This window comes from Carcharodon carcharias, chromosome 3 (assembly GCF_017639515.1).
Source record: "Carcharodon carcharias isolate sCarCar2 chromosome 3, sCarCar2.pri, whole genome shotgun sequence".
Taxonomy (NCBI): Eukaryota; Metazoa; Chordata; class Chondrichthyes; order Lamniformes; family Lamnidae; genus Carcharodon; species Carcharodon carcharias.
This window is the reverse complement of record NC_054469.1, coordinates 64,867,399-64,882,938: the sequence shown is the minus strand read 5'-3', so window position 1 is coordinate 64,882,938 and position 15,540 is coordinate 64,867,399. Positions and strand designations below refer to the sequence as shown.

At 42.9% G+C, this 15,540-nt stretch overlaps 1 protein-coding gene across 1 annotated transcript in view; it reads left to right on the top strand.

Moving 5' to 3' along the window:
* The first annotated feature begins 341 nt into the window (after positions 1-341).
* Positions 342-15,540, top strand: part of LOC121276300 (transmembrane protein 236-like) — a 28,879-nt gene continuing 13,680 nt past the window's right edge. Inside the window, exons 1-3 of the mRNA XM_041184561.1 lie at positions 342-680; positions 4,120-4,192; positions 10,937-11,063. Coding sequence (XP_041040495.1) covers positions 427-680; positions 4,120-4,192; positions 10,937-11,063 — 454 coding nt within the window. The 5' untranslated portion in view covers positions 342-426. The remainder of the gene's footprint in view (positions 681-4,119; positions 4,193-10,936; positions 11,064-15,540) is intronic.

The following is a 15,540-nucleotide window of genomic DNA, read 5'->3' as shown; positions in this document are numbered from 1 at the left end:
GAAATATTTTCCCTGAAGTTCAATTAAATTGCTATTTGTTTACAAGAAGGGAATACAGTTTCACTCTTGGAGAATTGTTTATCGGATTTTGAGATCTATAATATCAGATGACCGTTTTGTTTTCGGGAACAATTTTGAGCCAAAAATTATTCATCTTTAGACAATTATTTACATGATTCATATTTCAATGATTCAAAATGTTTCTATATTTGAAACTTTCATAGAATAGCTGGCAACTTAAGTTACTCAGTAACATGTTTATGGCACAGAAGACGAAATGCTGGTGTCATGGGACAATAAAGATCTATATTTAGCCTATCATTGCAGTAGCCTTAAGCAGAGAAACCTTAGGAAGAGAACGAAGAAGTGGCACAAATCTTGTTGCAATCATTAGAGCTGAGTGGAATTTACAATATATAAAAAGAAATGATTTCTGGAAACAAAATCAAGTTTGTGGTTTTTGAAGTCTTTCAGTTTGCTGCTCTATGTGCTCCGACAATTGTTGTTGCAGAACGGTTTGCCTCGATTGTCATGGAAAAAAATTCACCCGCGGACTTAAAATCATATCAACTCATAGTGGCCTGTTCAGTGGCATATGTTGCATGTGTGTCTTTGATCATATGGATTCCACTGAAGTTTCTGATGTTCAAAAAGCGCATTCTGTCTAATGTGAAAGAATGGTAAGTACGTTGGAATTATTCAAAATGTATGATGAGCAGTATTTGAAAGTATGTAATACCTACTCCTTTATCCATTCCAGTTATGATAACAGATAACTGAGGCTAAGCAAATAACAAGTGAAAGGCAAAATCACAAGTGACTCATTAATTGGCTCTTTTTTTTCTGGGGTATTGGCCAGTCAAATGGCTGGAGAATCTTATGGTCTGTATATAGGTTTAAATTCACACTGATAGGATGAATGTTTTATTTTTCTGCTGGCTGTTAAATTACTTTAGCTGGTCTCAACTCAGTTCCCAGTCCAGAGTGTATAACAATAATTTGGCGCTAAATTGGAAGTCTTTAACTGTGCAGTGTTTTCATTTTTTTCTGCACCTTTTAACTTGCCTATTTGAAGTTGGGGCTATAATTTAGAGTTGTTATTTGGGTGGGGTGAAGGGAATTTTAACTGTATGCCTACGCCATGCAATAACTTTCCTAAGAATGTTAGTCATAGAATCATGGAGGTCCACAGCACAGAAAAAGGCCCTTCGGCCCTTCAAGCCTGTGCCGGTGAAACAAGTACCTAACTATTCTACTCCCATTTTCCAGCACTAGGCCCATAGCCTTGTATGTCATGGCTCGCATTTGGACATCCAAATACTTCTTAAATGTTGTGAGAGTTTCTGCCTCTACCACCCTTTCAGGCAGCGAGTTCCAGACTCCCATCATCCTCTGGGTGAAAAAATTCTTCCTCACATCCCCTCTAAACCTCCTGCTCCTTACCTTAAGCCTATGTCCCCTGGTCATTGATCCCTCCATCAAGGGGAAAAGTTCCTTCCTGTCTACCCTATCTATGCCCCTCATAATTTTATACACATCGATCATGTCCCCCCCTCCAATCTCCTCTGCTCCAGGAAATATAACCCCAATCTATCCAACCTCTCTTCATGAATAAAACTCTTCAGCCCAGGCAACATCCTGGTAAATCTCCTCTGCACTCTCTCTAGCGCAATCACATCCTTCCTATAATGCGGATTCCAGAACCCTTGCTGTGGCCTAACCAGCATTTTATACTGCTCCAGCATAACCTCCTTGCTCTAAAATTCTATGCCTCGACTAATCAAGGCAAGTATTCCGTATGCCTTCTTAACCATCTTATCTACCTGTTCTGCTACCTTAAGGGACCGGTGGACATGCACGCCAAGGTCTCTCTGATCCTCGGTACTTCTCAGGGTCCTACCATTCATTGTGTATTCCCATGCCTTGTCCTCACACTTATCTGGATTAAATTCCATTTGCCATCGATCAGCCCATCTGACCAACCCATCTATATCCTCTTGTAATCTAAGGCTATCCTCCTCACTACTTACCACCCCACCAATTTTCATGTCATTTGTAAACTTACTAATTAACCCTCCTACATTCAAGTCTAAATCGTTTATATATACCATAAACAGCAAGGGATCCAACACCGATCCCTGTGGAACCCCACTGGATACAGGCATCCAGTCACAAGATGGACTGTCATGGCTTGCAAGTGCACATCCAAGTACTTCTTAAATGTTGTGAGAGTTTCTGCCTCTACCACCCTTTCAGGCAGCGAGTTCCAGACTCCCACCGCCCTCTGGGTGAAAAAATTCTTCCTCACATCCCCCCTAAATGTCCTGCTGCTTACCTTAAACCTATGCCCCCTGGTCATTGATCCCTCCAACAAGGGGAAAAGTTCCTTCCTGTCTACCCTATCTACCCCTTGACCATCACCCTCAGCTTCCTGCCACTCAGCCAATTCTGAATCCAATTTGCCAAATTGCCTTGGATCCCATGGGCTCTTACCTTCGCTATTAGTCTCCCATGCGGGACCTTATCAAAAGCCTTGCTGAAGTCCAAGTAGTCTCTGTCAATTGCATTGCCCTAACCTATACACCTGGTCACCTCTTTGAAAAATTCAATCAAATTGGTCAGACATGAGCTCCCCTTAACAAAACCATACTGACTGTCCTTGATTAATTCCTGCCTCTCCAAGTGTAGATTAATTCTGTCCCTCAGAATTGCTTCCAATAGTTTCCCCCACCACTGAGGTTAGACTGACTGGCCTGTAGTTCCCTGGTTCATCCCTTCCTCCCTTCTTGAATAATGATGCCACATTGGCTGTCCTCCAGTCCTTTGGCACCTCTCCTTTGGCCAGAGAGGTATTGAAAATTATTGCCAGCACCACTGCTGTCTCCTCCCTTGCCTCACTCAACGTCTGGGCTACGTTTCATCCGGGCCTGGAGATTTATCTAGTTTTAAGACCACTTAGAACCTCCTCCCTTTCTATGCTAATTTCTTTAATTATATCACAGTCCTTCTGCCTGATTTCCATACCCACATCATCCCTCTCACTTGTGAACACCGACACAAAGTATTCTTTTAGAACCCTACCTGCGTCTTCCGGCTCCACACACAAATTACCACTATGGTCCTGAATGGGTCCTCCTCTTTCCCTAGTTATCCTTTTACTCTTAAGGTATTTGTAAAATAACTTTGAATTTTATTCTATGCTGACATTGACTAGAAAGGCAACCTTTTTTTGTTGTGTTTAACATTTAAGTCAGCCACCAGTAGACTAAGCTTTAAATTATGGCTTTATGATTTATCCTCAGTTAATTAAAAAAATGGCCCTTCATAGCAAATGCTGTGAGTAAATTGGCTGCTATGTTGCTTCCATATCTAGACAACACAATTTAAAATTGTGAAGTGCTTTGAAATAACCTAAGAATGTGATCAATTATTAAGTAATTGCATTTAAACAAAAAAGAAAGTAAATTAAAGATTGCAAGTTTATGCTTTGTCAGTAAGGTCTGTTATTCCTTGTTCAGCTCTAGTAATTGAGCAGTTCAATGAATTTGCAATAAGAATAGTGAAAATTGCCACCACACAGATCCAACAATACACGCAAATAAATATTATTGTTTTGGATAGAAGCCCCTCCTGGGGACTGAAAAAGCAAAGCAGATGTGCCCCTTTTTTATGACTGACCAAAATCTAAAGGGGACACTTAGAATATCCAGAATTTTTAACTGTGCTGGAATCAAATGAAAATCCGTAAATATGTTTGCACTATAGTCAAATAATTGTTTTTAAAACAGTGTTGTATTTATAAGTTTCTTTTTCTTTAATGATGGCTCACCCCTATGATCAGTGGGTGATCCTATATCAAGTATACATTAATTATTTATTTTAAAACTATTTTTCTACACTTATCCGAATTCCATCTTAGCCTTTAAGAAAGTAGTTTCAAGCTAATTAATTTAAAAAGTGAGTAACTTATTGTTCAATTTTTTTAAAATTGCAGTCCAATTTTTCTATACAGTAAAAAGCCATTAGAATATATTGAATACATTTCTGATAGTAACTACTCCATTTTCAATATTCTGGGCATATTAATATTTAGCAGAGGCTTTGTTATTTGTGTTTCAGGCAGCCAGCCTTACTCATGCAGCTGATTTTCACAACACTACCTTGCTTTGGTTTTATAATTGCAGGTTCACAGGTAATGGATTCTTAATTGCTTGTCATTTGTATTGTGCTTCTTTTTAGAATTCAGGCAGCGTAAAAAAATGTAAAAGCCGTGCTGTCGTTTGTTATATAATATCCAGGGGCTGTCGCATGTTTATTGAATTATTGTTTCCAAATCTTCATAAGATGAGATACAGTAAATAACCGGCGTTTACATGGTGGCAGTTAATTGATATCCTACAGTTTGAGTTATTGCAGCATTGGAAAACAAACCATCAACAGAATCAACTTATAAAATTCATTGATGTCCTCTTGTTCTGCTAGCCTATTATTTCAGGTTGTTATTATTCAAGGACACTTTCTGTTGAATCATAAGTGTATTCAATTTACCATGTCAACAGTTAGCTCAGAGGTATATGATTGACTGCACAGTGTTAAGTAGAGTACAATATTTCCTTACATCTGGTGTAAGCTCTAGATATTGTTCGGAACTAGTCATTTGATTATGATTGAATTGATTGGACAGAAAATCTTGAGTAGCTTTTGCCCACCCTTGCTTTTAAAGTGTTCTGCCTGACCATTCCTTTCTGCCTTGGGGCTGAGGAGATTAATCAGCACCTATATGTTCAGTATAAGAATGGAATCTGTAAGATGTTAACAGCTCACAAGTACTATAAGCTATACCATTGTTACAATCCCTGTAGAGACTGATAACTTTCAAAAAGAGATGAATTTCCCACTGACTGACAGAAAGAACTGAAGGACAAGATTTCATGTTTTAATGCCTTTACTGTAACAAGCAAACTAAAATCAACATAGACCAAACATTACTTAATAGGCAAATAATATAACAAACTAAAGAAAGAGCACTTTCGTATGAGCTGACAAACACAACCAAGATACGTCTTGCAACCCATTTCGTGGATGCTGCATTTCTGGCAGATATGTAACATTACAGGAACCAAAGTAACTCGTAGCTCTCCGGTGGCTCACTTCTTCCTGTCACGCTAGGTCAAAGCTTTCACTGTCCTTTGAAAATCATTCCACCCACCCTGAGTTTTGCAGATTTGATTTTCACCAGCAAGGCCCTCCTCAGCCAAACCTTGTTCCTTAAATCTCCAAAACAAAATCTGAAATTTAAAAAAAACCTGGAATTAAAAATCTAATGATGACCATGAAACAATTGTTGATTTTTGTAAAAACCCATCTGTTTCACTGATGTCCTTTAGGAAAGGAAATCTGTTGTCCTTACCTGGTCTGGCCCACATGTGACTCCAGACCCACAGCAATGTGGTTGACTCTTAAATGCCCTCTGAAATGGCCTACCAAGCCACTCAGTTGTAACAAACTGCTACAAAGACACAAAAAAGGAATGAACTCAGACGGACCACCCGGCATTGACCTAGCCACCGGAAACGGCAACGGCAATTGCAGCCCTGTCAACCCTGCAAAGTCTTCCTTACTAATATCTGAGGGCTAGTGCCAAAATTGGGAGAGCTGTCTCACAGACTAGTCAAGCAACAGCCTGACTAGTCATTGTCATAGAATCATATCTTACAGATAATGTCCCAGACTCCACCATCACCATCCCTGGATATGTTATGTCCCACCGGCAGGACAGACCCAGCAGAGGTGGCAGCATAGTGGTATACAGTCGGTAGGGAGTTGCACTGGGAGCCCTCAACATCAATTTCGGATCCCATGAAGTCTCATGGCATCAGATCAAACATAGGCAAGGAAATCTCCTGCTCACTACCATGTACCGCCCTCCCTCAGCTGATGAATCAGTGCTCCTCCATGCTGAACATCACTTGGAGGAAGAGTTGAGGGTGGCAAGAGCGCAGAATGTACTCTGGGTGGGGGACTTCAATGTCCATCACTAAGAGTGGCTCGGTAGCACTACTACTGACCGAGCTGGCCGAGTTCTAAAGGAAATAGCTGCTAGACTGGGTCTGTGGCAAGTAATGAGAGAACCAATAAAAGGGAAAAACATATTTGACCTTATCTTCACCACCCTGCCTGCCGCAGATGCATCTGTCCATGACAGTAACGGTAGGAGTGACCACCGCAGAGTCGTTGTGGAGACGAAGTCCTGCCTTCACAATGAAGATACCCTCCATCGTGTTGTGTGGCACTGTGCTAAATGGGATACATTTTGAGCAGATCTAGCAACTCAAGACTGGGCATCCATGAGGCGCTGTGGGCCATCGGCAGCAGCAGAATTGTAGTCAAACACAATCTGTAGCCTCATGGCCCAGCATATTCCCCACTCTGCCATTACCATCAAGCCAGGGGATCAACCCTGGTTCAATGAAGAGTGCTGAAGGGCATTTAAGGAGCAGCACCAGGCATACATAAAAATCAGGTGTCAACCTGGTGAAACTATAAAACAGGACTACTTGCGTGCCAAACAGCATAAGCAGCAAGTGATAGATAGAGCTAAGCGATCCCACAACCAACGGATCAGATCTAAGCTCTGCAGTCCTGCCACATCCAGTCGTGAATGGTGGTAGATAATTAAACAACTCACTGGAGGAGAAGGCTCCACAAATATCCCCATGAGGAGCCCAGCACAGCAGTGTAAAAGATAAAGCTGCAGCATTCTCAATAATCTACAGCCAGAAGTGCTGAGTGATCCATCTCGGCCATCTCCGGAGGTCCCCAGCATCACGGATGCCAGCCTTCAGCCAATTCGATTCACTCCACGTGATGTCAAGAAACAGCTGAAGGTACTGAATACTACAAAGGCTATGGGCCCTGACAGTATTCTAGCATTAGTACTGAAGACTTGTGCTCCAGAACTTGCTGCACCTCTTGCCAAGCTGTTCCAGTACAGCTACAGCACTGGCATCTACCTGGCTATGTGGAAAATTGCCCAGGTATGTCCTATACACAAAAAGCAGGACAAATCCAATCTGGCCAATTACCGCCCCATCAGTCTACTCTCGATCATCAGTAAAGTAATGGAAGGGGTCATCAACAGTGCGATCAAGTAGCACCTGGCTTAGCAATAACCTGCTCACTGGTGCCCAGTTTGGGCTCTGCCAGGGCCACTCAGCTCCTGATGTCATTACAGTCTTGGTTCAAACATGGACAAAAGAGCTGAACTCCTGAGGTGAGGTGAGATTGACTGCCCTTGACAGCAAGGCAGCATTTGAGAGAATGTGGCATCCAGGAGCCCTAGCAAGACTGGAGTTAATGGGAATCAGGGGGAAAACTTTTCACTGGTTGGAGTCATACCTAGCGCAAAGGAAGATGGTTGTGGTTGTTGGAGGTCAGTCATCTCAGCTCCAGGACATCACTGCAGGAGTTCCTCAGGATAGTGTCCTAGGCCCAACCATCTTCAGCTGCTTCATCAATGACCTTCCTTCCATTTTAAGGTCAGAAGTGAGGATGTTCGCTGATGATTGCACAATGGTCAGCACCATTCGTGACATCTCAAATACTGAAGCAGTCCATGTCCAAATGCAGCAAGACCTGGACAATATCCAGGCTTGGGCTGACAAGTGGCAAGTAACATTTGTGCCACACAAGTGTCACGCAATGACCAACAAGAGAGAACCCAACCATTGCTCCTTGATGTTCAATGGCATTACCATCACTGAATCCCCCCACTATCAACATCCTGGGGGTTACCATTGCCCTGAAACTGAACTGGACTAGTCATATAAATACTCATGCTACAAGAGCAGGTCAGAGGCTAGGAATCGTGCGATGAGTAACTCACCTCCTGACTCCCCAAAGCATGTCTACCATCGACAAGGCACAAGTCAAGAAAGTGATGGAACACTCCCCATTGCCTGGATGAGTGCAGCTCCTACAACTCTGAAGAAGCTGGACATTGTCCATTTGAATGGCACCACATCCATAAACATTCAATCCCTCCACCACTGACGCACAGTAACAGCAGTGTGTACCATCTGCAAGATGCATTGCAGGAAATCTCCAAGGCTCCTTAGACACCACCTTCCAAACCCATGACCACTACCACCTAGAAGGACAAGGGCAGCAAATACATGGGAACACCACCACCTGCAAGTTCCCCTCCAAGTCACTCACCATCCTGAATTGGAAATATATCGCCGCTCCTTCACTGTTGCTGTGTCAAAATCCTGGAACACCCTAACAGCACTGTGGGTGTACCTACACCACATGGACTGCAGCAGCTCAAGAAGAACCCTTCCCACACCTTCTCAAGGGCAGCTAGGGATGGGCAATAAATACTGGCCCAGCCAGCGAATAAAGGATAAAAAGCACAGTAGGAGCATGGATATGAAATTGGCTGAGTGACAGGATACGGAGAGTAGTGGTGAACAATTGCTTTTTTGACTGGAGAAAGGGATCTTGTGGACTTCTCCAGGGGTCAGTATTAGGACCACTGCTTTTCTTGATCTTTATTAATAACCTATGCTTGTGTACATGGCACAATTTCAAAATTTGCAAATGACCCAAAACTCAGAAGCATTTAAAACTATGAGACAGTGATTATGTCAAGAGGATATAGAAAGGCTGAGGGAATGCAGCCAACTGCAGGTGAAATTTAAAGGGAAGTTTGAAGTGATTTATATTGGTAGGAAGAATGAGGAAAGAAGATATAAAATAAAGGAACAATTCTAAAAGGAGTGCAGAACCAGAGGTACCTGGGGGTCTTTGCGCACTAATCATTGAAGGTGACAGGGCAGGTTGCAAAAGCACTTAGGATTCTCAGTATTATTATTAGGGGCATAGAGTAAATGCAAGGAATGTAAATGCAAGTATATCACACTGGTTCAGTCTCAGTTGGAGTATTGTATCCAATTCTGAGTATCACACTTTAAGAAGGATGTGAAGGTTTTAGAGAGGTCTCAGAAAAGAATCACAAGGATGGTTCCAGTGATTAGGACTTCAGCTTAGATTGGAGAAGTTTGGGCTCTTCTCCTTGGAGAAGAGAAGGTTGAGAGGAGATGTGATAGAGGTATTCAAAATCATGAGGGGTCTGGACAGAGTAGATAAAGAGAAACTGCTGGAGAATCAGAGGACACCGATTTAAGGTGATTGGCAAAAGAAACAACAGTGACATGAGGAACAGCTTTTTATGCAGTGAATGGTGAGGGTCTGAAATGCACTGCCTGAGAGTTTGGTGGAGGCAAATTCAATCATGGGATTTGGGTAATTATCTGGAGAAAAATTTACAGGGCTACAAGGAAAAGCCCTGGGAATGAGACTAGTTGAGTTGGTCTTACAGTGAGCTGGCATGGACATGATGGGCCAAATGGTCTCCTTTTGTGCTATAACTATTCTGTGATTTTATTCTATGATCCTATGGGCTGAATTGCTCGAGCGTAAAATGACGTGCGATGTCATTGGGCAAGCGTGCTGACATCATTGCACACTTACGCAATATTTCGGTCAGTGGGCGCATGCGGGAATCAGCAGCGCGCCCACCAACAATTAACAGGCCTATTAAGGCCATAAAATATTAAATGAGTTTAATTTTTTACTGCCCGTCCAACCTTACAGTTGGCGGGCAGGCGAATCAGCCAGGTGGCCATTGGATTTTTAATGAAACCTCATCCACGAGCAGGATGAGGTTTCCAACAGGAATTAAATTTTTTTTAAATGTTGTGATGTCATTTATAACACGTCCCTGCTCATGTGACAGGGACATGTTTTTAACGTTTACAAGATGTTTAGTTTTGGATTTCAAAAATATTCAGCTCCTGAGGCAGCTCTGTGCGTCAAGGAGCTTTCATTGCAAGCACCCGCATGCATGTGCAAACTTCCATACAAGCCCTCCTCCCGTCCCCCCGGCAGCGCTCAGCATTGTATACTGTTAATTGGCCAGTCAGCGTGAAATAGATGTCAGGGCCCGATCGTGGGTGGTGGTCAGTGGGCGCATCCCCTGCACCAGTCCGACGAGATAAGATCCTGCCCTATGTATGTGTATACTGGAAATCCCGCTATCTAGGAAATCTAGTGAATTTCTTTGCCAATATTTATATTCAAACTGAATCATTGGAGAAATTGAGCACTTTAAGGAAGATTAAAAGAGATATGATTGAAGTTATTAAATCTTAATATAATACACTGAACTTTCCCAATGGTTTTTTATATAAATGCATTGCCTTGCATTGAGCCATAGAGATGAATAAGATCCCAGATTTGAACTCTGATCTGTGTTGGTCTTGAGTTAATTGATAACAGAGCTGTTAAAATTGACTAGTGTCATGGAGTAGGTAGGGAGAGTGAAATCAGCAGGGGTTCATACTCCTGGATGTAATCTGTTGATGACACAATCGTATAATATAAAAGCAAAATACTGCGGATGCTGGAAATCTGAAACAAAAATAAAAAATGCTGGAAAAACTCAGCAGGTTTGACTGTATCTGTGGAGAGAAAGACAGAGCTAACATTTTGAGTCCATGTGGCTCTGAAGGAGAGTCATACGGTCTTGAAACGATGACACAATCGTGTTTGACTATGATGCCTTCTATGCCAATGGTCGCACATGAGCACCAGCAATTTTGGTGAGATATCAGAGAGTTTCAGAAGAAAACAGGAAAAGATATTAATCGACAGGTGTTAGTATTTTTACGTAAGTTAGATTAAACATTAAATCTTGTTCATTTTAGAAAAGCAGTAAATAAGATTTTATGCTGTGTTCTGGCATAGATAATCGACCAACTTTAAAATCAAATCAAGAACTGGAATCAGATTGCATCATCAATTAATGCAGAGATGTCTCAGGGGATTACAATTGCTTCAATACTTTGTGTTGATTTATCATTTCTTTCAAAAGGCACAGTATGGCATAACCGCAATCAAAAACTTTTCGGATCTTCCTGTGTCCCTGGTCATAATGTGCTTGATTCTTGTGAGTATCATTGAAAACCTACGTAAATGGCAGCTGACTGGAAAAATTGTTGGTAAGGAACTGGCAGTTTATTTATCTGATTTGTTCTTGATTAAAACAGCAACTTGTACATTTTCAGTACGAACGAGTTATCTTAGTGAAATTGACAACATTTAAGACCCGGGAGGGAAAGTATCAAATAGAGTGTTACAGATCCCAGCAACTATGGGTAGAGTCTTCGACTCAACAAGCGAGAGTGGGGCCCACTTGCCGAGGCGTAAAATGATGCGGGGTGACGTCGGGCGTGCGTCCTGACGTCACCGCGCATGATTCAGATTTTCAGTTCGGCGGGTGTGCAGCCGAGTCAAAGGCCTATCAAGGCCTGTTAACTATCTATTAAATCGTTGACCTGAGCTGCCCGTCCAATCTTAAGGTTGGCGGGCAGACGAAGAGCACAGGCGGCCTTCGCATTTTTCATGGAACCTCATCCATAGGCGGGATGAGGTTTCATGAACGTTTTTAAAGTGTTGGAAACATTTTTATTAACATTAATGGACGTGTTCCTGCTCATATGACAGTTTCACATGCTAAGACTTTATAAATCACTTGTTAGGCATCAGCTGGAATGTTGTGCACAATACTGGGTCCCAACTTTCATAAACCTAAAGGCTTATGAAAGGTTACATAGCAGGTTTACCAGGATGTCCCCAGGGAAGATGGGTTTCAATTATGAAGAGAGGTTGGGAAAGTTGGGACTGTTCTCTTGGGAACGGAAAGTTTAAGAGTCAACCTAATGGGGCTTTCAAGATGATGAGAGGCTTTTAAAGAATAGACAGAGAAAAACTATTTCCTCTGGTCCTTAAAATTTAGTTCTCCCTTTATTCAATGTTTTATACGTGAAACTAATCTCCCTGAGGTAGAGTGCCTCATGCAATCCACCCCCCCAAGCCTGCACAGGGAGCTCACAGTGCTTCATGCTGGGCAGGCCTTAATTGGCTGTGTGCCCACCCCCGCACAACCCCCCGGACTGGGAGGAAATTCTCCCCTATGAGTGAAAGCATTTCTCCTCATCTTCACTCTGGATCTTTTGCCAAATGATTTTGAATTTATTGATTTATTTGGTTATTAATCCACTCACCAGAGGAAATAGTTTTTCTCTGTCTATTCTATAAAAGCCTCTCATCATCTTGAAAGCCCCATTAGGTTGCCGCTTAAACTCTCCGTTCCCAAGAGAACAGTCCCAACTTTCCCAACATCTCTTCATAACTGAAACCCATCTTCCCTGGGGACATCCTGCTAAACCTGCTATGTAACCTTTCATAAGCCTTTAGGTTTATGAAAGTTGGGACCCAGTAATGTGCACAACACTCCAGCTGATGGCCTAACAAGTGATTTATAAAGTACTAGCATCACAGCATTGTTACAGTGCAGAAGGAGTCCATTCGGCCCATTGGGTCTGCACCACCTCTCCAAATTAGCAATTCGCTTAGTGCCATTATCCCACCTTATTCCCATAACCCTGCACATTCTTCCTTTTCAGATAACAGTCTAATTCCCTTTTGAAAGCTTCATTTGAAGCTGCCCCCACCACATTTTTAGGAAGAGCATTCCAGACCGAACCACGCACTGCGTTAAATAGTTATTCCTCATGTTGCTTTTGCTTCTTTTACCAATTACTTTAAATTTGTGCCATCTCATTTTTCAGCCTTTCTTGAGTGGGCTTTCTTCCTATCTACTCTGTCCAGACCCCGCATAATTTTGAATACCTCTATCAAGTCTATTCAGCCTCTTTTTCTCCAAAGGAAAAGTCCCAACTTCTCCAATCTATCTTCAGAACTGAAGTTCCTTATCCCTGGAACGATTCTCGTGAATCTTTTCTGCACTCTCTCCAATGCTTTCACATCCTCCCTAAAATGCAGCACCCAGAACTGAATGCAATGCTCCAGCTGAGGCTGAACTAGATTCTTATACAAGTTCAACATAACCTCTAGATAAAAGCAAAATACTGTGGATGCTGGGAATCTGGAATAAAAACAGACAGTGCTGGAAAAAACTCAGTGGGTCTGGCAGCATCTGTGCAGAAAGAAACAGAGTTAATGTTTCAAGTTCATATGACTTCTTCAGGGCTCGGCCCAGCCAGCTGAAGAGTTGAAGGGGAACATATCCCCGCTGACCCTAGCAGGCCCGATGCCATTTCCCACTCTAACGAGCATTGATTGGCATAAGGCAAGACTTCCACCCATCACTGGAACGAAGTCCTGACTTGTAGAGCTGCCAGCCAATCAGATTGGCCAGCAGCTCTTCAGTCCCTCCAGGAACAGTGCTGCAATGGCCGGGAGAAGCACTGCAAGGAGCTGTCTGGAACCAAGTGCCGGGAATCGGCGAAGGAGTAAGTGGCAGGGCTCCCAGGGCGGGGATGGTAGGGAAGGCATGGTAGATTTGCGAGGGGGGTGATCAGAGTCCAGGGGGATGGGGTGGAGGGGTGCCGGGGGGGTGGGGGGGGTGGTTGGTGGCGGAGGGAGATCCAGAGGTCACTGGGCCTTAAGGGGAGGGCGCTCCAGTCAGAAGGGAGCTTCTGATGGAGGTGCCTCTCCCCCCCCATCCCCCTTCAAACCTTCCCCCCACTTCCACTCCAATCTGTCTTCTGCCTGCCAGCCTAAAAATTGAGCCTGGGTGGGAAAAGGCTCTTAAGTGACCATAAGTGGCCACTTAAAGGCCTTAAGTGAGGCAAGGGTGGGCTTCTCCTCTGAAGCCCTGCCTGCCCCACTGTAACATGGTGACCAGGTTGGGGCGGGCAGTATTCCAGAGGGAATCCCTTCCATGCAATTTCACGTTCCCCCTCCCCACCTCAGAATCTGCCGGGGGTGGGGGAGCGTAAAATTCTGGCCCGTGTTGCTACTGACCCTTTATTCCATGAGCTATAATGTTGCTTACAAGTCTGTTGTGTGGCTCTGCATCAAATGTGTTTGTAAGTCTACGTACACCACATTGCTGTCATCAACCCTCTCTGTTAACTGTTCAAAATCTCTAGCAAGTTAGTTGAACTTGATTTTCCCTTAAGAAATCTATGCTGGCTTTCCTGAATTATCCAGCATTTGTCCATGTGACTATTAATTTTGTTCCAAATTATTATTTTGAGATGATTCCCCACCACTGAAGTTAAACCGACTGGCCTATAGTTGCTGGGCTTATCTTTACAGCCTTTTTTGAACAGGGGTGTAACATCTGCAATCCTCAGGTCCTCTGGCACCACCCTTGAGCCTAAGGAGCTGGAAAATTATGGCCAGTGCTTCCGCAATTTCCAGTCGCACTTCCGTTCCTGGTGCCTTATCCACTTTAAGTGCAGCCAGCTTATCCAATACCTCTTTATCAATTTTAACCCCTTCAAGTGCCTAAACTATCTCCCCTTTCATCATGGCCTGGGAAGAATCTTCTTTCTAAAGACAGATGCAAAGAATTCATTTAATATCTCAGCTATGCCCCCTGCCTCCATGTGCAACTCCCTTTTTGGTCCCTAATCAGCTCTACTCTTTTTACTGTCCTTTTACTATTTATATGCCTATGGAAGACTTTGGGATTCCCTTTTATGTTGGCTTCCAGTCCCTTTTCATACCCACTCTTTGCTTCTCTTATTTGCTTTTCCATTTCGCCACTGAACCTTCTATATTCAGCCTGGCTCTCAATTGTATTTTCTACCTGACATCTGTTAAAAACACATTTTTTCTTCTTTATCCTAATTTCTATCTCTTTTGTCATTTAGGAAGCTCTGGCTTTTTTTGCCCCATCTTGACTGTGCCAGAATTAATATCCTCTTTGAAGGTAGCCTATTGTTCAGCTATTGTTGCTCCTGCCAACCTTGGACTCCAATTTATTAATTTAAATACCTCTATCAAGTCTCCTTTCAGTCTTCTTTTCTTCAAGGGAAACTGTCCTAACTTCTCCAATCTATCTTCAGAACTGAAATTCCTCAGCCCTGAAACCATTCTCATGAATCTTTTCTGCACTTTCTCCAATCCCTTCAGGTCCTTCCTAAAAATGTGGTATACAGAACTGGCCCAGTTCTCACCCCATTGAAGTTGGCTTTCCCCCAGTGAATTATCCTTACCTTAGGTTGTTTTTTATCCTTTTCTATAATTAGCCTAAAACTTATGATATAATGAACACTGTCTCCTAAATGTTCCCCTACTGACAATTGATCCACTTGCCCACCTCATTCCCAAGAACCAGGTCTAGCAGTGCCTCCTTTCTCATTGGATTGAAAACACACTGCTATAGAAAATATTCCTGAACACACTGTAGGAACTCTTGCCCCTCACTGCCCTTTGTATTATGACTATCCCAGTCTATATTTGGATAATTAAAGCCCCTCATTATAACTACCTTATTGCACCTCTCTGTAATTTCTTTGCAAATTCGTTCCTCTACATCCTCCCCACTGTTTGGTGGCCTATAGACAACACAAAACAATGTAATTGCACCTTTCCTGTTCCTTAGCTCAAGCCAAATAGATTCTGTCCTTGACCCCTCTGGGACATCCTCTTTCTCCATCA